Source organism: Anomaloglossus baeobatrachus, chromosome 2 (genome assembly GCF_048569485.1).
Source record: "Anomaloglossus baeobatrachus isolate aAnoBae1 chromosome 2, aAnoBae1.hap1, whole genome shotgun sequence".
NCBI lineage: Eukaryota > Metazoa > Chordata > Amphibia > Anura > Aromobatidae > Anomaloglossus > Anomaloglossus baeobatrachus.
In genome coordinates, this window is record NC_134354.1 from 253,305,728 (window position 1) to 253,331,536 (window position 25,809).

Consider the following 25,809-nt stretch of genomic DNA (forward strand, 5'->3'; position numbering starts at 1 on the left):
GCAAATCCCTCAAAAATTGCACTAAACAGTTTAATGACATCAACCAGACATTGAAACTTACAACCAGTATTGGTCCTGAGCCATAAATTATTAACCTCAGACCTTCCTTCAGCCGACACCCTACGTAACCAACACAGCAGTGCCCCTACCACATCCTCCTCAGACTCCCCCGTGCCGAATTCCTGACTCCGATCCCCCGTTGCCTCACCAATCCGCCTCATATGCTAACCTAGTACCCCCAGCAAAGGATACTGTAATGCATAATAAGCCTAGTGCCCAAATACCACCTCACAAAGCTCCTCCGGCCACTTGCAGCTGGTGGACTCTGCCTCTAGTGCCAGGCACCAAAAGCTATCCCACTATCATTGAAAAAGAGCATTAACGCTAATTTCCAAACACCTGGTGCCTGCGCTGCCACTATCTTTGTACTTCTTTGTACTAAAGCAAAAAAGGCGCCGTAACCCAAAATGCCTCCATAGCCCTATTAACGGAGGAGAAACACCAAAAATTAGTTGCCAAAACAGCTGTTGACGCAACGAAAACTGATGTTTTTATTGCTGAAGTAGACCCCCCAATTGGAACTAGCCACTACCAAGAAAAAGTCGAACAAAATCCGATTTTTGGTAAAATACTGCCTCCACCCAAGATTGTGGCTCTATGTCCATCCCCCATTTGCCCTGCTGAAAGCTCTGTCAACTAACCCAACCTGCCGCTACAGTAAAAGTTCACAATCAAAATAGACCACAAGCTTCAAAACCCTAACGACCATCCATTATAACTACCCAGGAAAATATATCCTGGCCCCCACTGCCAGGTCGTTGAAGAATTCCTCCGGCAACCGTATACAAAGCGTGGGGGCCTTGCCCCCGCCATAGCCACTTTCTCACTACCCGAAAAAATTCCGGCTATGGGCACATGCAAAAGCAAATTAAAGCATGCCCAGCAACATCCAAAGGTCTGCCACTGCATTTGATTTTTCTTATTTATTTATTTATTTTTTTTTTTTTTAAATATATAACCCGCTTTGCGCACTTCAGTGAGGAAAGACACACTTCCTTGTCCCGTAACCTGTACTCAATCCCCCCCTGCTCTCCATCCTCCTAGAATCAATGGAGATTCCCAAGATGTTCAGACAATTGCCAGGGCCCTTCTTCCTCTCCTGGCAAACAGCTGAACTATCCATGCCCTAGCCCTTAGCAAAGATGGCAAAAAATGGGGAGCTGACCGCCCCATGTACAGAAAGTTGTTGTCTTATTTATTTTTTTTTTTTTTTTTTTTTTTTTGAGGTAAGACATCATCAGCAACCCAGCCATACTGCAACCCCCCATTCTAGAAATGAACCAAACCCTTCCAATAGGCACAAGAAAATAGGGCAAACCATAAGTAAACACCAGATCACAAAATATGAACCATCCCCAAAACAACCTAACAAAATGCATGCTGTCAGGACGCCCTGGCAACGAATGGCATGTCAGAAACGATAACTCACAAGTGACCCGGAATTTATTCGGCTCCTTCTTCTGCACTACCCCTAACACAGAAAAACCACCAGAACCAGAAATGGCAGAGATAAAACTGAACCGCCCAATACCTGCACGATACCTCGCACCAAAATTATTATTAGATTTTATATACATTTATTATTATTATTATGATTCTAGAACCCACCGCAGCCTGAACCCTGGTATCTCAACGAGCCGTAAGGCCCCATCACAACACAAGGACAAATCCCCGGCAGATCCGCGGCCACAGCGAAACCCCGGACACACCGCTCCATCTGTACACAGCCACAAATCTGGCACTGATTGTCCGCAACTTCACCGTGACCACCGATCCGCCGCAGATCCATCCCCGCGCGCGACAAGACCCCCAAGGATTCATGCAGTGTCACCCATCCTTCCACTGCCTGAACTGCCCATCATTCCAACACCGGGTGTGATCGCCACAAAACCAATGAACCTTCCTTGTAGCAGAACACCCCTGAACAATTCTCAGGCCCCCCCCCCTTTTTTTTTTTTTTTTTTTTGTGTGTGTGTGCCTGGATGCTTGCAGAATGGCAAACACCTGAAGCCAGTTAACAAAATCGAAAGTTTAACCACTCACCCTTCTCTATCTGCCCTGACACCGCGACCCCCACCACAAGATGTGGCCTAACTTGATGACCAACCGGCGACCTGCCTCAATGCCCGACCCCCAAAACGGAAACGGGGGACCCCATTGACCCGACCTTTGCCTCCTCCACGCGTTCCGGCAACTCCTTGCCAAACCCTAACATGCTGCAGACCCTACTAACTGACCCCACAGAGGCCCCCCAACATGCTAAAACTAAGACCGCCGCCATTCCCCCTGGGCCTAATAAAACACCTACCCAGGAAAATCGCACTAGATGAACACACAGAACATATAATTAAACTCACCAGGCTGCGTGGGGGCATGGGACCCACCAGCCGGAACACCCGATTCCAGCCGATGACTCTCCTCAGGATGTTGAGGCACTCAAGCCGCTTCAGCAGCTTGCTTAGGGAGGCCCCAGCAAGCCGCCGCGCTCAAACCTAGCGGAACCACCAGGGAGCAGACTACCTGTTGAACGATCTCCCAGGACGTGGATCATCCCCTCCTAGATGACGACCTCTTCCTCGACACGGACCTCATCCGCGAAGACAAGCCCCTCCGTGCTGCGGACCTCCAACATAAAGGTGACCTCCACTGTGATGACGACAGCCTCCTCCTCAATGCTGACCTCCTTCCAGATGCCGATCCCTGCGCCGACCTCCTTACCAATAACCATTACCGAGCTGAAAATGACCTCCACATTGACCTCCAGCCAGATGATGACCTCCGCACTGACCCCCACACTGAAAACGACCTCCACGCTGACCTCCAGCCAGATGATGACCTCCGCGCTGACCCCCTCACTGAAAACAACCTCCATGCTGACCGCCAGCCATATGATGACCGCCGTGCTGACCACCTCACTGAAAACAACCTCCCTGCTGCCCGCCAGCCAGATGATGACCTCCGCGCTGACCACCTCACTGAAAACAACCTCCATGCTGACCGCCAGCCAGATGATGACCTCCGCGCTGACCTCTGTCCCCGATGTCGACCTCTGCGCTGACCTCTGTCCCCGATGACGACCTCCGCGCTGACCTCTGTCCCCGATGACGACCTCCGCGCTGACCTCTGTCCCCGATGACGACCTCCGCGCTGACCTCTGTCCCCGATGACGACCTCCACGCCGACCTCTGTCCCCGATGACTACCTCCGCGCCGACCTCTGTCCCCGATGACTACCTCCACGCCGACCTCTGTCCCCGATGACGACCTCCGCGCTGACCCCTGTCTCCGATGACGACCTCCGCGCTGACCCCTGTCTCCGATGACGACCTCCGCGCTGACCCCTGTCCCCGATGACGACCTCCGCGCTGACCTCTGTCCCCGATGACGACCTCTGCGCTGACCTCTGTCCCCGATGACGACCTCTGCGCTGCCCTCTGCCCCGATGACCTCTGTCTCTGAGTGTTTCTCCGGATGTCCAGTTGCTGCCACCACAAGCAGTCCCCCCACAGGTATATCACTGGGAAGGACCGCCGCCATCTTGTTGAAGCCCTGATCACTAGAGGCTTGAGGCAGAGCCTCGGTCACATGATACACCGAGGCCCCGCCCACCTCCGCAGGTCCCGGCTGCCTTGTAAGATTCCTCCCCTGTTCCATCTAGAAGCACAGGATGGAGAGATGGACAGGGAGGGTCCCCGGGGAGGGGGCTCTTGCGGCACCACTGAGACCTCAGGAGCTGCTCCTGGTGGCAGACTGTCAGGCACACTCGCCCTGCGTGCCCACTGGGGAAGTGGATCTTCTGCAGCATCCCCCACAGCCGAACCTCCCAATATCTCCAGCACCTGTGCTCTGATGCAGCTCCATCCACGCTGCTGGCAGCACCCTGCAGCTGCTCCAGAAGTTTTAAATCACCATGATTACAGTCACAGCAGGAGACGAGGTGAAGGGGGCTCAGCACCTTTTCTGCTGGCTTCACATGCTGTTCTGATAGTACCCACCCCTTCTACTGATTCTATATTCCCAACTGACCACCCCTAGCACTTAAACCCAGCCCCCTAAACTTCTGACCCCCCACAGCCCGCGCTTTCTTTCCCTGCAACCAGAGTTAACCCCTCGTTGCCCTTCAAAGTCAGTCATGAGTCACTTTGCCCATGGCTCCGCTGTGGGCTCCGTTCAGCCTTTTTTACCACTATAATGTTGTTTTCAAGGGACTCTGTCAGCAACACATTCTACAACTACCAGTTAGTTTGGATAACAACACTTCACCAGACCAGCTAAGATAAACTATAGCTCAACCCACCCACTATAAAGCACCCTTTGGCTATGCAGCAGGAAAATGATTCAAAACACACCAACAAGTCCATTACTGAATGCTTAAAGCAGTTGTCCGACATAAACTCCAACATTTTTTAAGCTAATCTGTGCTGTATTGTCATATAAAACATTACTACATTATTATTTTTTTGTTTTCTAACTTTTGTTCCTCTTAAATTATCCCTTTATTCTCTGCACATGTGCCGCCCAGGGTTATGGGGTACTCGGACCCTGGCAGTGTATAACAGGGGAATGCCACTTTGGTGGCTGTTGCCTGTTTCCATGCCCTGGGTGCTTTTTGAAAAGGGGATATTTACATGGGATTGTTGAATAAAGTTTATACGTGACACCACTTGCGGTGTTGCGGCTATGTGGATGGAGCCGCCGTTGCACAATGTTTACTACTGGGGCAGATGTTAGTGGCAGCCTGGATGTTAGGCCCTCCACAAGCAGGGCCAGGCCCCAGTGGGTAGGTGATATGACGGGTGCCGGAAGAAGGTAGGCCACACAAGGGTTTTAGTGCAACTGGTTCTTTACTCACTTTCTGGTGGTAACTGGTCACCCGGGGCTGGCTGGTCTTAGTCCCAGTGCCAGTTTAGTGACCTGGTAGCTTCTTTCCTCTGCACCTGTCTTTGGTTGGTGGGTCCCCGTGGCGTAGAGCGGCTTGGGGTCCCCTCCTGGTTGTCTTCTTCAGCAGTCCATATGACAGTAGCATGAACCCTGTGGGGTTGGAGTCTCTGGTCCTGTCCCCAGCTCTCCCTTTGCTACTGAGTCCCGAACTTCAAGGTCAATGAGGTCCTTGATGGTCCCCTCACTGTACAGATTTTATCAGGTCTGCCTGGAGCTTTTGCCTGACCTAGGATTCTGTACCCCATTGGTGCGTAGTTGTGGGAGCACTCCACCGTACTCCACCGGCAACCGGCACTGGGCCTTCAGGTCACTGTTCACTCCAGTCAGTCCATCTGCTCACTTTCACTCCTCCATTGCAAGACTGTCCTCCACTGTCTGCTCTGTCTCTCTGTCCACTGTCTGCTCCTCCCACCTGGTTGTCTAGTAGACTGGAGTGGCTCCATCTCTAGGCGGCCATCCATTGGTCCGACCCTAGCCTTGTACCATTCTATGACGGATGATTGGGGAAAAACAGGGATTTTCTGTAGTGTTTGTGTGTTACCGGCACTAGTTTTCTGGGTCCTTAGGGGGTAGGCCCTGCATCCCGGTGGGGATGCAGTACCTTGTAGCTCTCTGATGGCTTCAGGGGCGCTACACACACACTTTATTTACATGCAGCTCAACCAAACATGAAATCTTCCGATACCAAACCTCACAGTCAGAGCTGGCACCGCCTGGCATCACTGTCCAGACTTGTCTTCTGCCCACTCCTTGGCTGTCAGTATTCAGCCCCAGTACTGATCTCTCATCACTCCAGCAAAGATGGGTACATTACTATATTATGGGGACAGGGATAGGCACATTACTACATTATATGTGCGGTGGATTTGAGGTGATTGTGCTGTCACAAATGAGATATCACTGCTCTGTATTTCCAATCATTGGAAATAATGTAATAATGTAATAATGTAATAATGTAATAATGTGCCCATCCCTGTCCCCATAACATGGTAATGTGCCCATCCTATAGTAATGTGCTTCACCGAAAAGGACATAATTTCAAAGAAGAAAATAAAAAAAAACTCACCACAAAAAAGCCACCAGCCAACTCAGGTCAAAAATGGCAAATGCACTAGCAGGATGCAGCCGGCCCCCCATGAGAAAAGGTATGGGTAACACAGGTTCAGAATACCGATGAGACAGCCACTCTCAACCTACCAAGCCATGGAGGGGGTGGCTGCTGGTATTAAACTTGCACACTAATAGGTTTTAACATAGGGCACCAGTTACACAGATATGTGCAATGCACAGTGTCCAGCTCACAGCCTATTGATGACGCCCTTCTATTAGATCAGGCGGGCTGCCCAGCACTATAAGGCTATGTGCGCACTTACCGGATTTTTCGCGGATTTTGCCGCGGATTTGCTGCATGTTTCGCTGCAGAAAATGTTGATAACATCTCTGCAGTGAATCACCAGCAAAGCCTATGGAGAAAAAAAATCCTGTGCGCACTGGGCGGAATTTGACAGCTGCGTGTTTTGCTGCGGAAATCCCGCAGCAAAAACAAGTGCATGTCACTTCTTTTCCGCACATCGCTGCGGGATTTCCCTCCATTGACTCAATGTTAATCATGAAATCCCGCAGGGAATAACGCAGGCAGCAAATTCTGTGCGGTTCACTGCGTTTTCCTGCGTTATTCCCTGCGGTATTTCGCGGTTTACCTCCGGTAATGTACATCACTTGCTTGCGGTTTTGCAGGGAAGTGATGTCATTACAGGAAGAGGAAGCGGAGCAGAGTAAACACACACACAGATCACACACACACAGACATCACACACACACAGACATCACAGACACATAGAACACACATAGAAAGAAAACGGAAATATAGAAAACAAAGAACGTGGGCTCCGCTGTATATTTACCTTCCAGCCGAGGTAAGCACACAGCGGCGGCCCGGTATTCTCAGGCTGGGGAGGGAGAGGGGCAGGGATAATGTCCCCCGCCTCACTCCCCCTCCGGCAGCCGAGAATATCAGCCGCAGCTGCCCCGGCACTGTCGCATGCAATATGCGGCACTGCCGGCGTGTCCTCGGCTCTTCTTGCCACCGTGTAGCAGTGGTGACAAGGTAATACAAGGGGTTAATGATGGTGGATCACCGCCATTAACTCCAGGCTTGATCATGGCAGCGTCTATGTGACAGCTGACATAATCAACCCGTAAGTAAAGTGAATAAAACACACAGACACCGAAAAATCCTTTATTTTAAATAAAACAAACAAGCCTCGTTCACCATTTTATTAACCCCTCCCGCACCAAAGCTCCGGCGTAATCCAGGTCCGACGTCCAGCGCTGCTTCCATCCAGCCGCGACTGTCAGACACAGGCTGAATGAAAGCAGCAGAGGTAATTACCGGTCATTTCCCACGGTCGGTAATGTGAACTCACTGCCGACCGTGGGAAATGCAGCGATCTGTCATCTATCTCTCTATCTATCTATCCCTCTGTCTGTCTATCCCTCTATCTATTCTTCTGTCTATCTACTCTCAGAATTAAATGACTTTTTTTTTTTTTTTTTTTTTTTTTTTCTTCAATGTGCTTTATTGCATTGAATGCAATAAAGCACATCCCAACCCGCACGCGGCAAAACCGCGGCAATACCGCGAATAATACCGCGGTAAAACCGCGGCAAACCGCATGCGGTTTTCGGGTGCGGTTTCCGGCGGTTTTTTACCGCGGGTGCGGTAATCTTTGAGGGCATGCGGAATTTTCTCAAGAAAATTCCACTTCCCAGTGCGCACAGAGCCTAAGTGCACTAGCACAAAGGACAGACACCCAGAGGGCCCGGCTGCATCCCGCAGAAATTGTGCAATAAAAAATTATATATAGTAAAATGATAATAAATGTGAGGTATTGGTCCATATTTTGGCCAAAATACATAAGCTCGTAACCCAAACGTCAAGGGTCCTCACGCTTACGAGTCCCTACACTATATTCAAATTGATTCACCGAAAAGGACATAATTTCAAAGAAGAAAAATCAAAAAAACTCACCACAAAAAAGCCACCAGCCAACTCAAAAATGGCAAATGCACTAGCAGGATGCAGCCGGCCCCCCACGATAAAAGGTGTGGGTAACACAGGTGCAGAATACCAGAATAAAAAAGATGATTGGGCCAAAATTCCTCAAGAGCATTGTAAAAGACTCATTGCCCATAATCGCAAATGCTTGATTGCAGTTGTTGCTCTTACGTGTGGTCCCACCAAGTATTAAATAAGTTTAGGAGGCAATCACTTTTTCACACAGGGCCCTGTAAGTTTGGATTTATTTTTCCCTTGATAATAAAGACCTTCATATATAAACTGCATTTTGTGTTTACTTGTGTTATCTTTATCTATTATTTACATTTGTTTGGTGATCTGAAACATTTTGAAGTGTGAGGCTATGTGCGCACTTTGCGTAACTGCATGCGTCCTGCGTCCCCTGCATAATCTATGAAGATATAGATTTTCTGACTGGTATTTCTAGCGGTTTCTCCGGTAGCCAGTCCGACACTGCAGGTGAGTATAGAAAATGATTTAGAAAATCATTTTATTTCACAGACATGTGGTTTTCTCCAGAACGTGTCACACTGATATCACATGGATCACATGGATCACATCAGTTTGCAGTCCGAGTGACACCTGTATTGCCCAAGAAAAACGGGACATGTCTACATGTGGAGCACACAGACACACGTATGCTCCACACAAACACATAGTCCATGGGAAAACACGCACGTGTGCACAGACCCATTGATTTTAATGGGTCTACGCGTGTCCGTGTCGCCGATAGGTGTGAAAACGGACCTCACACGTACCGGGCACGTTTGAAAGAGGCCTAAAACTCAGTGTTCTTGCAAGAAAAATTGATAAATTGCAGATTTGAAACACTCACCACAGATCAGTCGCGCTAAGTAAAAAAAAAACACAGAGGCTGAGATTTCCATAAATCACATAAAAACACAGCGTCATATAGTTTTGGCAAAGTGGATAGGATTTATAGAAATCTCCTGCCCACTGCGCTTCTTTTTTACGCAGCATAACCTGATCTGCGGTGCTTTTTTAAAATCCACATGTCAATTTCTCTTGTAAGTATGTTCAATTTTATGTTCGGATTTTCCAAATAAAATTGCGTTATATGCATAAAATCCTTAAATCAAATTTCATATCTCTTTTTAGCGGCTGGATGAGCAAAATCCAGCAATTCTGACATTTATTTTATATATATATATCTTTTTTTTGCATTTTTGTTTTGAGAATCATAAGTATTTTTTTCATTTACAGAGATGTATGAGGGCTTGTTTTTGTATATCAAGCTATAGTTTTGATTGGTATAATTCTGAGCTATATACATATTGTTAACTTTTTAATCTAGGTTTTTGTTTTGTTTTGTTTTTTTTGCCGAGGTGGGATGAACAAAAATGGCAATTCTGGTGTGTTTTATAACTTTTTTTTATAGTACATTTGTTACAGATGCAGCAATATTAAATATGCTATATTTGTTAAGCTATGTTTAATATTTTCAATGTTAAACATTTTGGGGGGGGACTAGGATTTGGGGGGTGTTTTTACTTGAAAAATGTATCATTTTCTTAACAATATTTTTTAGCCACTCAAGAACTAACACTAACTTAGTAATACACAGTACTGCATAAATAAGTCTGTGTATTACACTATCCTGTCAGTGCTTGACTGACAGATGGATTATCAGGCCCCGTTTCTGACGGGAGCTCATTGGCTATATTGCCTTGGTCAGGGCTCCAGTTGACATAGTAACTGATCAATCCCTGCGATTGTGCTGTTTGGGTGCCAATGGACTGATAGATGGAGCACTTTTCTATGTGAAACAACTGATGTGCTGCTGTCACTATAGCAAGCAGCAAACGAGTGGTTAAACTGATAGGTTTGGTGAACCCACTGATCCTAGCAATTACAGTAGGAGACTGGCAGTGTATATCAGTTCGGCTCCTGCAGCTGATAACACCGGCTCAGAAGCTGTGCCACACTATCAATATGACAAATCATCATAAGATAAATCAATCTTAAGGCAGAAAGTGACATGATTATTTACATCAAATAGTACTAAGGAGATCAAGGGGTTGTCTGACACTGAAATTTCTTTTTAGCCATGGATAGTTTTAAAGGGAGGCAATCATCAGAAAATGGCCTAATGTTAAAATTAGTTTTTTTGTGTTACACATATTGTAAAAATTGCAATTTATATGAAAAGTTATTGCGTTAATAACAAAAATTTGAAATCTTGACATTTTCACATTATCGACTGAGGTTTTTTAAACTTTTAACTTCCTATTGTTTCAAGAAACATTACATGTACATAGCCTCAATAGACAGACCAAGACTATAATGCAGACACCAGTGTCCCCGCACTGTCCGGTGCTACTGCCACGACTGAGATGCCGGCATACACTCTCCTAGCCACTCAGCGGTGGCTACCTCGTCCTTGCTTTTTGCCACTGGCTGCCAGGGCCTGTACATGCCACACAGGTCTCCTGGGAACAGACTTAGGCCTTTTTCACACGTCAGTATTTTGCATCAGTGTTTTGTCAGGGTGTCATCAGTGTTTTGATGCCAAAACCAGGTGTGGAACTTATAGAGAAGAACTATAATTGAAAGACTGACACCTGTTCTGTGTTTTGGAGACACTCCTAGTTTTGGCATCCAAATACTGATGATACACTGATGAAACACTGATGCAAAATACTGATGTGTGAAAAAGGCCTTAGGCAGCATGCAGCTATTCTTAAAGGCTAATATGCCCCAACCCGGAAGTGTCTCTCAGCCATAGGCTGAAAGGCAACAGATATTTAAGGCAGCCTCCTCTTTTGGAGGTGCCTGGGCTATGTGGTCTATACATTGCTAGTTGTCATGTCCCTTGTGCTGCTGCTGCCGCTGCTACTATCTTGCTGTGTGCTGCATCTCTATACTCATCTGTGTTCCAATACCTGCCGTACCTGCTGCGGCCTCAATCCGTACCAGCAGTATCTGCTCTACCCGCTGCTGCATCAATGCATACCAGCTGTATCTGCCAAACCCGCTGCTGCATCCATCCTTACCGGCTGTGACTGTCACATCAGCAGTCTCAGCTGCACCTGCTATCTCTGAGACTGAGTCTGTACCCATGGGACCAGCTGCCACAGCACCAGTGTATCCCTGAGTGGCACCTGGATGCTATCTGCAGCCAAATCCGGCCTCACCATCAGATGCTGTAGTCAAAACCTGGTGTGCTGCTTAGTCAAGCCCCTCAGGTGTACGGTACTGTGTGCTGCGGCCCAGTAGGTCCACTCCCTGCTCGCACTCATGAGCATTACACGGACACTATCATAATAAAGTGTCTAATAAGCCTGTGGAAATGTCATTGTGAAGACAGGGAGAGCAGAGTCCGCTGTAACACATTGTGAATGGTGGATCCTGTGTTATCAGCTGTGTATAGAACTGCTACCTGTGATTGTAATCCTGCCTCTGATGATAAAATCCTAGTGAAAACTCTTCCAGAAAAAACAGCAATAGTGAGCCTAAAAAATCCCCAGTAGCCAGTGTTAAAATTACAAAATAACAAGGTTTTTTTGTAATAAAGATAAAAAGAATTTAAAAAAATTGCCAATATAAAACAAACTAACAAACTACATGTAACATAAAAATCTAATTAAAACAATGTAGTTTTCTTCCATTAAAACAGCAAACTTAGGCTTTGAAGACCTGCACCAGCTCTGGAACTGATGTTTTCCCATTCAGAGGTCAACAGGACTCCTGCAGCCGGTGATTGGCTGTTGCAGACAGGTGACTATGAAAGAGCGTCATCAAATTTTCTCTGATGACTCACTCTTTTATGGCTCAGTCAGATGACCGTTCTGTCTGTCCTGTTCAATTCCCGTTTTTTTGCGGACCTACTGACATACAGACCATCTTTTCAATGTCTTTTATGTAGGATCGGATGGCATATAGAAGCACTTCTGTGTGCATCTGATCCTACAAAAAAACAGACCAGATGCCATATGTCCTATTCTGTTCCGTAATAATGGACCGTGACACAATACAAGTCAATGGGTCCGCAAAATTCCCGGAAGCCACACGGAAGCACTTCTGTGTGACCTCCGTCGGGTGTCCCTGCAGTCTGTGTTCCGCTCCCATGCCAGCCCTGCAGCTGCTGGCACTGCAGTGTGTCAGCATCTGCCCGCACTGCAGTGTGTCAGCATCTGCCCGCACTGCAGAGTGTCAGCATCTGCCCGCACTGCAGTGTGTCAGCATCTGACCACACTGCAGTGTCAGCAGGTGCCCGGACTGGAGTGTCAGCATATGCCCGCACAGCAGTGTGAGCAGCTGCGGGGATAATGAGCGTTACCGTCAGGAGGTTAGTAACGTTCATTACCTGCGGTGATAAAGTCCTGCTTGTCAGTAATTTCTATGCCGCCGCATTCTCAGATCACCTTTCACGGGCGGCCCGAGACTGTGACTAGCAGTGACGTCACAGGCTCCTGTGACACTTCGCTTGTGAACGCGGTGGTCATTGAACTCAGTGACCAGCACTGACGTCAGGAGTACAGCGGCTTTCATCACCGCAGATAATGTTCTTAGCTAACCTCATGATGTCTGCGCTTGTTATGCCCTGCAGTGACCTGGGCTGACCTCATGATGTTAGCTCAGGTCACTGCACTGCTCTTCCAGTCAATGGGGAACATTCTGTTCTTCATTAACTGGGACAGTGAGTATGGATCATCGTGGGACCCCCTTAGTGGATTACGCCGGACCCGGATTTGATTTTTCTTTCCAGTAAATTGGTAAAATAGGGAATGTGTTGGGGAGTGTTTTTTCAAATAAAAATGTGTTTGTTGTCAATTTTTTTTTTATTACTGCCTGGGTTTTTGATGTCGGGTACAGATAGATGCCGTGACATCACTAATCCAGGGCCTGATGCCAGGTGACATTACACAGCTGGTACCAACCCCATATATTACCCCGTTTGCCACCGCACCAGGGTATCGGGATGAGCTGTTACAAAGCACCAGGATTGGTGCCTCTAATGGATGTGCCACTTCTGGAGTGGCTGAGGCCTCCTATTTTCAGGCTGGAGAGGTCCAAGAACCACGGACCTCCTTACTTTGAGAATACCAGACCACGGCTGTTAGCTTTACCTTGGCTGGTGATCCAATTTGAGGGGGCCCCCACGTTTTTGTTTTAAATTATTAATTGAATTTAAAATAACAGTGTGGGGTGCGCTCTGTTTTGGATTACCTGTCAAGGTGAAGCTGCCAGCTGTGGTCTGCAGGCTGCCGCCGTTTGCTTTACCCGAGCTGGCTAAAAAAAATAGGGGGGACCCCACGTCAGTTTTTTTAATTATTTATTTATTTTTTGGCTAAATACAAGGCTAAGCACTAAATGGTGCAAGATTACAAAATGCTAGGGAGTAGGACATTATATATGTTTTTCTCATCTATTATCTATCTATCCCTCTATCTATCCCTCCATTCATTCGTTCATTCATTCAGTCATCCATCCCTCTATCTCTCTATCCCTCTGTCTATCTATCTATCCCTCTATCTATCGCTCTATATATCTATATCTATCCATCTATTTATCTATCTAGCGCCTTCTGTTTTTTTGCGGTTGTGTGAATCAACAGACCACTGCAGCCAATCTCTTCCAAATGAAGCAGACTTTGTTTGCAGAGCTGGGGTTGGCTTCCAGAGCAGCCTTCACTGGGTCCACTTTGTATTTCACTTATTGGTAGTTGATGTCATGACAATAATGATGATGAACTCTTTAAATTATACCCCCTTTGTATTGTACGTTTTTTCATATCCGGATTAAAAAAAAAACATTTGTAACTTAAACGGTATTAAAATTAAGAAAATATAACCTTAGATGAGCAACAGCCCCCCAAAAATTACAACTTGACCTCTTTTTCGTTAACAAAAACTAGGCTAAATTTTAGAAGCAATACTTGAAAAATTAGTACACCCATTGAATAAATAGCTTGTAAAACCACCTGTAGCAGCAATAGCATAAAGCACCACTCCAGTGTCTGATACTCTTCTGCCGCTGTCGTCACCTTTTTCCAGTGTTACTCTGGTCGGTCTCAAAAGATTTGTGACTTGACAGCAGCTACATAGTTTCATGGAGGGTGCATCGGAGGTCACAAATAGAGATGCACTGGAAGCTTGTGATGTAACTTCTGACTTCCAGTCAATCAGAAGTTAAGGCACAAGATGGCGCAGTGGGACTGGATCGTCAGTAAACAGTTAAGCCGCCAGAAGGTGGGCAGGGGGCTTCGATGTAAAGCGCTGAAAAATCTCCTGCTGAAACAATACTTTAAAGTAATGAAGTCTCTCACATGCTGGGACCTTAGGAAAGTTGTCCATAAATGAATGCTTACAAACTTCAATCGACTTAAAAGGAATCTGTCACCAAGGATGTTTTCCACATTATCTGAGAGCAGAATAAAGTATGAGAGGCTGCTGATAAGTCTTTGGCTTTGTGATTTTTTTTTTGTTTCTATGGTAATGAATGTTATATCACATGAAAGCCTTATGTGTCTAGTATATGTTTTCAAAATTTTGTGTTTATTGCTTATGGCAAAAGTGTTCACGGACGCAGGAAAACAAAATGGCGGAGTCTAATGCGATATTCACAGCAACTGAGAGCAGATGAATGATAAAATTCTTGTTTCTGCAAGGAAAGTCCGTAGAAGAATATTCATGGTGATATGTTGCAGACATTGGGGGATCAATGCCATTCATATTCCACAGTTAAGAACTGGGTTTCCAAATTTAAAATGGGCCACTTCAGCACCAATGGTGAGGAACGTCCTGGACGAATGAGAGTGGTTGTTGTTCCGGAGATCGTTGATGCTGTGCACAATCTCATACTGGAGAATCGACAAATTTCAGCTAACGCAATAGCAGACATCATGAGGACTTCCTGTGAACGTGTTTGTGTCATTATCCATAAACATTTGGACATGAAGAAGCTATCTGCAAAGTGGGTCCCCAAATGTTTAACAACAGATCAGAGAAGCATGCGAATGAAAAATTCTCGATCCATTTGTCAGCATTTTCGGACTGATAAGAACTTTCTGGATCGACTGGTCACTATAGATGAGACCTGGATTTATTTGTATGACCTTGAAAACAAGGAGCAGTCAAAAGAGTGGAGGCACAGGGGTTTTCCTCGTCCAAAGAACTTCAGGGTGCAAAAATCAGCCACTAAGCTGATGCGTCAGTGTTCTGGGATAAGAAGGGCGGGGTACTAGTGGACTACCTTCAAAAGGGTTCCACCATCAAGGCTTGGTATTACATTAAACTTTTGTACGAATTTGAAGGCAGCTCTGAAGGCCAAAAGGCGCGGCCAGCTGTCCAAAGGAATCCTGTTCCTGCAAGACAACGCCTCCGTTCACACTGCACAAGCGACCACGGCAAAACTGGCACAGTTGGGCTTCTAGCTGGTTGACCACCCACTTTATTCACCAGATTTAGCTCCCTCTGACTATCATCTGTTTCCAAACCTGAACAAGCACCTCAAAGGTACCAAATTTCACACCATTTCTGATGCCATTGCTGCTACGGATGTCTGGTTTCAGGCACAACCGAATCCTTCTTTTTGCTAGGCTTACAGAACTTGGAATACAGATGTAAGAAGTGTGTTGACATCAGTGGAGAGTATGTGGAAAAAATGTAAAGTTTTATCATCCTATCTTGTTTCTTTCTGGGTAAAGCAAATGACTTATCAGCAGCCTCTCATAGATGTAGAGACCCTGATTACAGCAATATGTCACTTACTGGGTTTCTTCATGTATATGTAAACAGATTTTGAGGATGCAACAACACAGTAAACTCAGTGGTGACATAACAGGAACTTATTCATTCATTTTGGACAAACAATAGAGTAGCCGTGATAAGTATGATCAGAAAACGGCGAAAATTATTACAAAAGAAAAGAACAAATTAGTACACACCAAGGGCTATACAAGTTTTGAATGCAATATACAGATGCTTGGCTTCTTATAACACTAAACAGGTTACTAAGGTTAACTTAGTCCCAGTGTCTGTATCAGGGAAGCATCATGGTTACCTTTGCTTTAGTCACAATCCCACTTGTCTAAGTAATTCAATCCACACAAAGGCTTTAGTGGGATTATGGCACAACTCACTAAGCTGCAAGTCCAGTTTTAAGTGAGTAGCTCCCCTCACTAAGTACCTTACCTCTAGACAGGAAGCAATTGGCTGACTCATTCGGATCTTCTTCTGACACTGTTGTTCAGTCTTCGGGTTGCCTAAAGAGTAGTTGGTCAGTATTCAATCTTTGGGTGCCTTCAGGGGTCAATGTCTGGTGTTTAGTCTTCGGGTTCCTTCAGTGGTTGATTTTCTGTGCTTGGTCTTTGGGTTCTTTCATGGGTCAATGTTTGCTGTTCGGTCTTCGGGCTCTTTCAGAGGTCAATGTTGCTATGGCCTTCTCAGAGATCTGGTCAATCATGGGAACTTTCATGACAACAGTGACTAAGCGTATACTCTGTTGCTCACATGTCTGCATCCTTCTAAGTCTTGATGCCAACTCCATCTTCTCCTGCTTCACCCCAGTCTTTTATATTAAGTAACTTTGCCACAGCTGCCACCTAGCCAAGCATCTCCTCCAAACTTTTCCGTTGAAGAAAAATGTAGTTAGCTACTTGGTTATTCGCTGTTCCTCTTGATTAGCAGATGGTGATGTTCTCCCACAGACACTGCAAGATGTTATCTATGGGATTCTTCTCCTGCTTCTGCTCCCTTAAATAAATATAATATAATCAATGTATTATCAGCTGGAGATTATCACCATCAGACTAATAAACCTGCTGCCATGTAGTCCTCAACATTCATGAGCTCTGCGCAACCGATTGGTAACTTTCTATATACAAAGTGTACACAGAAAACTTTGAATCAATGATGTGGGCGCGGTTATATAGAGCTCATGAATAGATGTTCCATAGACTGGCTACTCTAAAATGTGCAGTTTTTTTCATACAGCACAATGCCACAGACCACATATAACCACACCAGCCCAGGACCTCCACCTCCTGCATGTTCACCTTCAAGATCATCTGAGTCCAGCCAACTGGACAACTTCTCGAACAATTGTATTGTTTAACTAAAGAATTTCTGCACAAACTGTCAGAAACTGTCTCAAGGAAGCTCATCTGCATGTTCTTCATCCTCATCAGGTCTCCATCTGACTGCAGTTTGTCATCGTAACCAATTTGAGTGGTGAAATGCTTAGCGTCTAGCATGTTGGAGAGGTGTTCTCTTCATGGATGAATCCCATCTTTTCACTGTTAAGAGTAGAAGGTAGACTGCCAAATTGTGGTCACACCAGATACTGACTGTTTTTCTGACCCACATCCCTTCCCCGGGACCCCAAATATTGTAAAACTACACATTTAAGAGTGGCCTGTTAATGTGGCCAGCCTAAGACACTTCTGCGTGATAATCATGCTGTTTAATCAGCATCTCGATATGCCACTCTTGTGAGGTGGATGGATTGTCTCGGCAAAAAAGAAATAGTCACTAACACAGATTTGTTAACAATATTTAAGAGAAAAAGGCCTGTTATGTACATAAAAAATATAAAATTTTTAAGTTCAGCTCTTAAAAAATGGTAGCAAAAATAAAAGTGTTGCATTTACACTATATTTTTACTCAGTATATTGAACTGTGTATAATTTATTTTATTCATTTATTTTAGACTTTTTTTTGAGTATCCCTTTAATTTTCTGTTTGGAGAAATGCGATATGCCATCTTAATTCTAGCTAGTTATAGATGGTCAAAAGCCTATAAACTACAATATTAGCTTGATATATACAATATGTTATCAAAGTAGCTCGCAATGAAGAGCATGAATTAGCATTATTTAAATTTGCATAAAATAATGCAATCTATAAAATATGCATTTTCTTCCTTTTTAGGGTATAAGCACTAGACATGGATCAGGATTACCTTAATGCAATAGAGTAAGTACTCATTCTGAAAATGATTTTTGCTATTTTGTTTACGTTCAATAATTATAGGTTAATTATGACAATGCATGTCTTTTCTTTGATGGAACAGCTGCATAAAAAATATGAAAAAAGGAATATGTGAAGCACTGTTTTTCTTTGTAAATTATGAACACCATTCTAGACCCCGACAGACCTAAGTATAAGGCTATCTATATATATAATTGCCTTATTCTGTCTGTCTGTCTGTCTGTCTGTCTGTCATGCTCCAAAATTGTGTCCTTACGGTGACACTAAGTGTCCTTACGGTGACACAAAGCTGATTGGCCGCTGGGCTCGCCATGGCCCCGCCCCCCCGCACGGATTGGCCGCTCGCCTTGCCTCGGCTCCTCCCCCGCATGGATTGGCCGCTCGCCTCGCCTCGGATCCGACCCCCCCGCACGGATTGGCCGCCACTCACACTCAGACTCACACTCAGACGCAGACTCAGACGCACACTCAGACGCACACTCAGATGCAGACTCAGACGCAGACTCAGAGGCACACTCAGACGCAGACACAGACTCAGACGCACACTCAGACACAGACTCAGACGCACACTCAGACTCACACTCAGACTCACACACTCACACTCAGACTCACACTCAGACGCAGACTCAGACTCAGACGCACACTCAGACGCACACTCAGACGCACACTCAGACGCACACTCAGACGCAGACTCAGACGCAGACTCAGACGCAGACGCACACTCAGACGCACACTCAGACGCAGACTCAGACACAGACTCAGACGCACACTCAGACACAGACTCAGACTCACACGCACACAGACTCACACTCAGACACAGACTCAGACACAGACTCAGACTCACACTCAGACACAGACTCAGACACAGACTCAGACTCACACTCACACTCACTCAGACTCACACTCACACTCACACTCAGACTCACACTCAGACTCACACTCAGACTCACACTCACACTCTCACTCACACTCAGACTCAGACACAGACTCACACTCACACTCAGACTCACACTCACACTCAGACTCACACTCACACTCAGACTCAGACTCACACTCAGACTCACACTCAGACTCACACGCACACTCACACTCAGACTCACACTCACTCACACTCAGACTCAGACTCACACTCACACTCACACTCACTCAGACACACTCAGACTCACTCACACTCAGACTCACACTCAGACTCACACTCAGACTCACACTCAGACTCACACTCAGACTCACACTCACACTCAGACTCACACTCAGACTCAGACTCACACTCAGACTCACACTCAGACACAGACTCAGACTCACACGCACTCAGACTCACACTCAGACTCACACTCAGACTCACACTCAGACTCACACTCAGACTCAGACTCACACTCAGACTCACACTCACACTCAGACTCACACTCAGACTCACACTCACACTCACACTCAGACTCAGACACAGACTCACACTCAGACTCAGACTCACACTCAGACGCAGACTCAGACTCAGACGCACACTCAGACGCACACTCAGACGCACACTCAGACGCACACTCAGACGCAGACTCAGACACAGACTCATACGCACACTCAGACACAGACTCAGACTCACACGCACACAGACTCACACTCAGACACAGACTCACTCACACTCAGACTCAGACTCACCCTCAGACTCACACTCAGACTCACACTCAGACTCAGACTCACACTCACACTCACACTCAGACTCAGACTCACACTCAGACTCACACTCAGACTCACACTCAGACTCACACTCAGACACAGACTCACACTCAGACTCACACTCAGACTCACACTCAGACTCAGACTCACACTCAGACTCACACTCAGACTCACACTCACACTCAGACTCACACTCAGACTCACACTCACACTCACACTCACACTCAGACTCACACTCAGACTCACACTCAGACACAGACTCACACTCAGACTCACACTCAGACTCAGACTCACACTCAGACTCACACTCAGACTCACACTCAGACTCAGACTCACACTCACACTCACACTCAGACTCACACTCAGACTCACACTCAGACTCAGACTCACACTCACACTCACACTCACACTCACTCAGACACACTCAGACTCACACTCACACTCAGACTCACACTCAGACTCAGACTCACACTCAGACTCACACTCAGACACAGACTCAGACTCACACGCACTCAGACTCACACTCAGACTCACACTCAGACTCACACTCAGACTCAGACTCACACTCAGACTCACACTCACACTCAGACTCACACTCAGACTCACACTCAGACTCACACTCACACTCAGACTCAGACACAGACTCACACTCAGACTCAGACTCACACTCAGACTCACACTCAGACTCAGACTCACACTCAGACTCACACTCAGACTCAGACTCACACTCAGACTCACACTCACACTCACACTCAGACACAGACTCACACTCAGACTCACACTCAGACACAGACTCAGACTCACACGCACTCAGACTCACACTCAGACTCACACTCAGACTCACACTCAGACTCAGACTCACACTCAGACTCACACTCACTCACACTCACACTCACTCAGACTCACACTCAGACTCACTCACACTCAGACTCACACTCAGACTCACACTCAGACTCACACTCACACTCAGACTCACACTCAGACTCACACTCAGACTCACACTCACACTCATACTCACTCACACTCAGACTCACACTCACACTCAGACTCACACTCAGACTCACACTCAGACGCACACTCAGACGCACACTCAGACGCAGACTCAGACTCACACTCAGACGCAGACTCAGACACAGACTCAGACTCACACGCACACAGACTCACACTCAGACACAGACTCACTCACACTCAGACTCAGACACACACTCAGACACAGACTCAGACTCACACGCACACAGACTCACACTCAGACACAGACTCACTCACACTCAGACTCAGACTCACACTCAGACTCACACTCAGACACATACTCAGACTCACACGCACACAGACTCACACTCAGACACAGACTCACTCACACTCAGACTCAGACTCAGACTCACACTCAGACTCACACTCAGACTCACACTCAGACTCACACTCAGACGCAGACTCACACTCACACTCACACTTAGACTCACACTCAGACTCAGACTCACACTCAGACTCACACTCAGACTCACACTCAGACTCACACTCAGACTCACACTCAGACTCACACTCAAACTCACAAGCACACTCAGACTCAGACTCACACTCACACTCACACGCACACTCACACTCACACTCAGACTCAGACTTACACTCAGACTCACACTCACACTCAGACGCACACTCACACTCAGACTCAGGCTTACACTCAGACTCACACAAACACTCACACTCAGACTCAAACGCACACTCACACTCAGACTCAAACGCACACTCACACTCAGACTTACACGCACACTCACACTCACACACACTCACACTCACACTCAGGCTCACACTCACACTCAGACTCAGACTCACACTCACACTCAGACTCAGACTCACACTCACACTCACTCAGACTCACACTGAGACTCACACTCACACTCACACTCAGACGCAGACGCAGACTCAGACGCAGACTCACACTCACACTCAGACTCAGACTCACTCAGACTCACACTCAGACTCACACTCAGACTCAGACTCACTCACACTCACACTCACACTCAGACTCACACTCAGACTCACACTCACACTCAGACTCAGACGCAGACTCAGACGCAGACTCACACTCACACTCACACTCAGACTCACTCAGACTCACACTCAGACTCACACTCACACTCAGACTCACTCACACTCACACTCAGACTCACACGCACACTCAGACGCACACTCAGACGCAGACTCAGACGCAGACTCAGACGCACACTCAGACGCACACTCAGACGCAGACTCAGACACAGACTCAGACGCACACTCAGACACAGACTCAGACTCACACGCACACAGACTCACACTCAGACACAGACTCACTCACACTCAGACTCAGACTCACACTCAGACTCACACTCAGACACATACTCAGACTCACACGCACACAGACTCACACTCAGACACAGACTCACTCACACTCAGACTCAGACTCAGACTCACACTCAGACTCACACTCAGACTCACACTCAGACTCACACTCAGACGCAGACTCACACTCACACTCACACTTAGACTCACACTCAGACTCAGACTCACACTCAGACTCACACTCAGACTCACACTCAGACTCACACTCAGACTCACACTCAGACTCACACTCAAACTCACAAGCACACTCAGACTCAGACTCACACTCACACTCACACGCACACTCACACTCACACTCAGACTCAGACTTACACTCAGACTCACACTCACACTCAGACGCACACTCACACTCAGACTCAGGCTTACACTCAGACTCACACAAACACTCACACTCAGACTCAAACGCACACTCACACTCAGACTCAAACGCACACTCACACTCAGACTTACACGCACACTCACACTCACACACACTCACACTCACACTCAGGCTCACACTCACACTCAGACTCAGACTCACACTCACACTCAGACTCAGACTCACACTCACACTCACTCAGACTCACACTGAGACTCACACTCACACTCACACTCAGACGCAGACGCAGACTCAGACGCAGACTCACACTCACACTCAGACTCAGACTCACTCAGACTCACACTCAGACTCACACTCAGACTCAGACTCACTCACACTCACACTCACACTCAGACTCACACTCAGACTCACACTCACACTCAGACTCAGACGCAGACTCAGACGCAGACTCACACTCACACTCACACTCAGACTCACTCAGACTCACACTCAGACTCACACTCACACTCAGACTCACTCACACTCACACTCAGACTCACACGCACACTCAGACGCACACTCAGACGCAGACTCAGACGCAGACTCAGACGCACACTCAGACGCACACTCAGACGCAGACTCAGACACAGACTCAGACGCACACTCAGACACAGACTCAGACTCACACGCACACAGACTCACACTCAGACACAGACTCACTCACACTCAGACTCAGACTCACACTCAGACTCACACTCACACTCACACTCAGACTCACACTCACACTCACACTCACACTCAGACGCACACTCAGACGCACACTCAGACGCAGACTCAGACTCACACGCACACAGACTCACACTCAGACACAGACTCACTCACACTCAGACTCAGACTCACACTCAGACTCACACTCACACTCACACTCAGACTCACACTCACACTCACACTCACACTCAGACGCACACTCAGACGCACACTCAGACGCAGACTCAGACTCAGACGCACACTCAGACGCACACTCAGACGCACACGCACACAGACTCACACTCAGACACAGACTCACTCACACTCAGACTCACACTCAGACTCACACTCAGACTCACACTCAGACTCACACTCAGACGCAGACTCAGACGCAGACTCACACTCACACTCACACTCACACTCAGACTCAGACTCACTCAGACTCACACTCAGACTCACACTCACACTCAGACTCACACTCAGACTCACACTCAAACTCACAAGCACACTCAGACTCAGACTCACACTCACACTTACACTCACACTCACACGCACACTCACACGCACACTCACACTCGCACGCACACTCAGACTCACACGCACACGCACACTCAGACTCACATGCACACTCAGACTCACACGCACACTGACACTCAGACTCACACGCACACTCACACGCACACTCACACTCGCACGCACACTCAGACTCACACGCACACTCACACTCAGACTCACACGCACACTCACACTCAGACGCACACTCACACTCAGACTCAGACTTACACTCAGACTCACACAAACACTCACACTCAGACTCAAACGCACACTCACACTCAGACTCAAACGCACACTCACACTCAGACTTACACGCACACTCACACTCACTCACACTCAGACTCACACGCACACTCAGACTCACACGCACACTCACACTCAGACGCAGACTCAGACGCAGACTCAGACGCAGACTCACATTCACACTCACACTCACACTCAGACTCACACTCACACTCAGACACACTCACACTCAGACTCACACTCACACTCAGACTCAGACTCACACTCAGACGCACACTCAGACGCACACTCAGACGCAGACTCAGACTCAGACGCACACTCAGACGCACACTCAGACGCACACGCACACAGACTCACACTCAGACACAGACTCACTCACACTCAGACTCAGACTCAGACTCACACTCAGACTCACACTCAGACTCACACTCAGACTCACACTCAGACGCAGACACAGACTCACACTCACACTCAGACTCAGACTCACACTCAGACTCACACTCAGTCTCACACTCAGACTCACACTCAGACTCACACTCAGACTCACACTCAAACTCACAAGCACACTCAGACTCAGACTCACACTCACACTTACACTCACACTCACACGCACACTCAGACGCACACTCACACTCGCACGCACACTCAGACTCACACGCACACGCACACTCAGACTCACATGCACACTCAGACTCACACGCACACTGACACTCAGACTCACACGCACACTCACACTCAGACGCACACTCACACTCAGACTCAGACTTACACTCAGACTCACACAAACACTCACACTCAGACTCAAACGCACACTCACACTCAGACTCAAACGCACACTCACACTCAGACTTACACGCACACTCACACTCACTCACACTCAGACTCACACGCACAATCACACTCAGACTCACACGCACACTCACACTCAGACGCACACTCACACTCAGACTCAGACTTACACTCAGACTCACACAAACACTCACACTCAGACTCAAACGCACACTCACACTCAGACTCACATGCACACTCAGACTCACACGCACACTGACACTCAGACTCACACGCACACTCACACTCAGACTCACACGCACACGCACACTCAGACTCACATGCACACTCAGACTCACACGCACACTGACACTCAGACTCACACGCACACTCACACTCAGACTCACACGCACACTCACACTCAGACGCACACTCACACTCAGACTCAGACTTACACTCAGACTCACACAAACACTCACACTCAGACTCAAACGCACACTCACACTCAGACTCAAACGCACACTCACACTCAGACTTACACGCACACTCACACTCACTCACACTCAGACTCACACGCACACTCAGACTCACACGCACACTCACACTCAGACGCAGACTCAGACGCAGACTCAGACGCAGACTCACATTCACACTCACACTCACACTCAGACTCAGACTCACTCAGACTCACACTCAGACTCACACTCACACTCAGACACACTCACACTCACACTCAGACTCACACTCACACTCAGACTCACACTCACACTCAGACTCAGACTCACACTCAGACGCACACTCAGACGCACACTCAGACGCAGACTCAGACTCAGACGCACACTCAGACGCACACTCAGACGCACACGCACACAGACTCACACTCAGACACAGACTCACTCACACTCAGACTCAGACTCACACTCAGACTCACACTCAGACTCACACTCAGACGCAAACACAGACTCACACTCACACTCAGACTCAGACTCACTCAGACTCACACTCAGACTCACACTCAGTCTCACACACAGACTCACACTCAGACTCACACTCAAACTCACAAGCACACTCAGACTCAGACTCACACTCACACTTACACTCACACTCACACGCACACTCACA

General features: G+C 47.3%; 1 protein-coding gene across 2 annotated transcripts in view; it reads left to right on the forward strand.

Annotated features, from left to right (window-relative positions):
* Positions 1–25,809, forward strand: part of EPS8L3 (EPS8 signaling adaptor L3) — a 310,884-nt gene that overhangs the window by 66,663 nt on the left and 218,412 nt on the right. For both annotated transcript variants that reach the window (XM_075333719.1, XM_075333718.1), the window contains exon 2: positions 17,973–18,017. In XM_075333719.1, coding sequence (XP_075189834.1) covers positions 17,989–18,017 — 29 coding nt within the window. In that variant the 5' untranslated portion in view covers positions 17,973–17,988. The remainder of the gene's footprint in view (positions 1–17,972; positions 18,018–25,809) is intronic.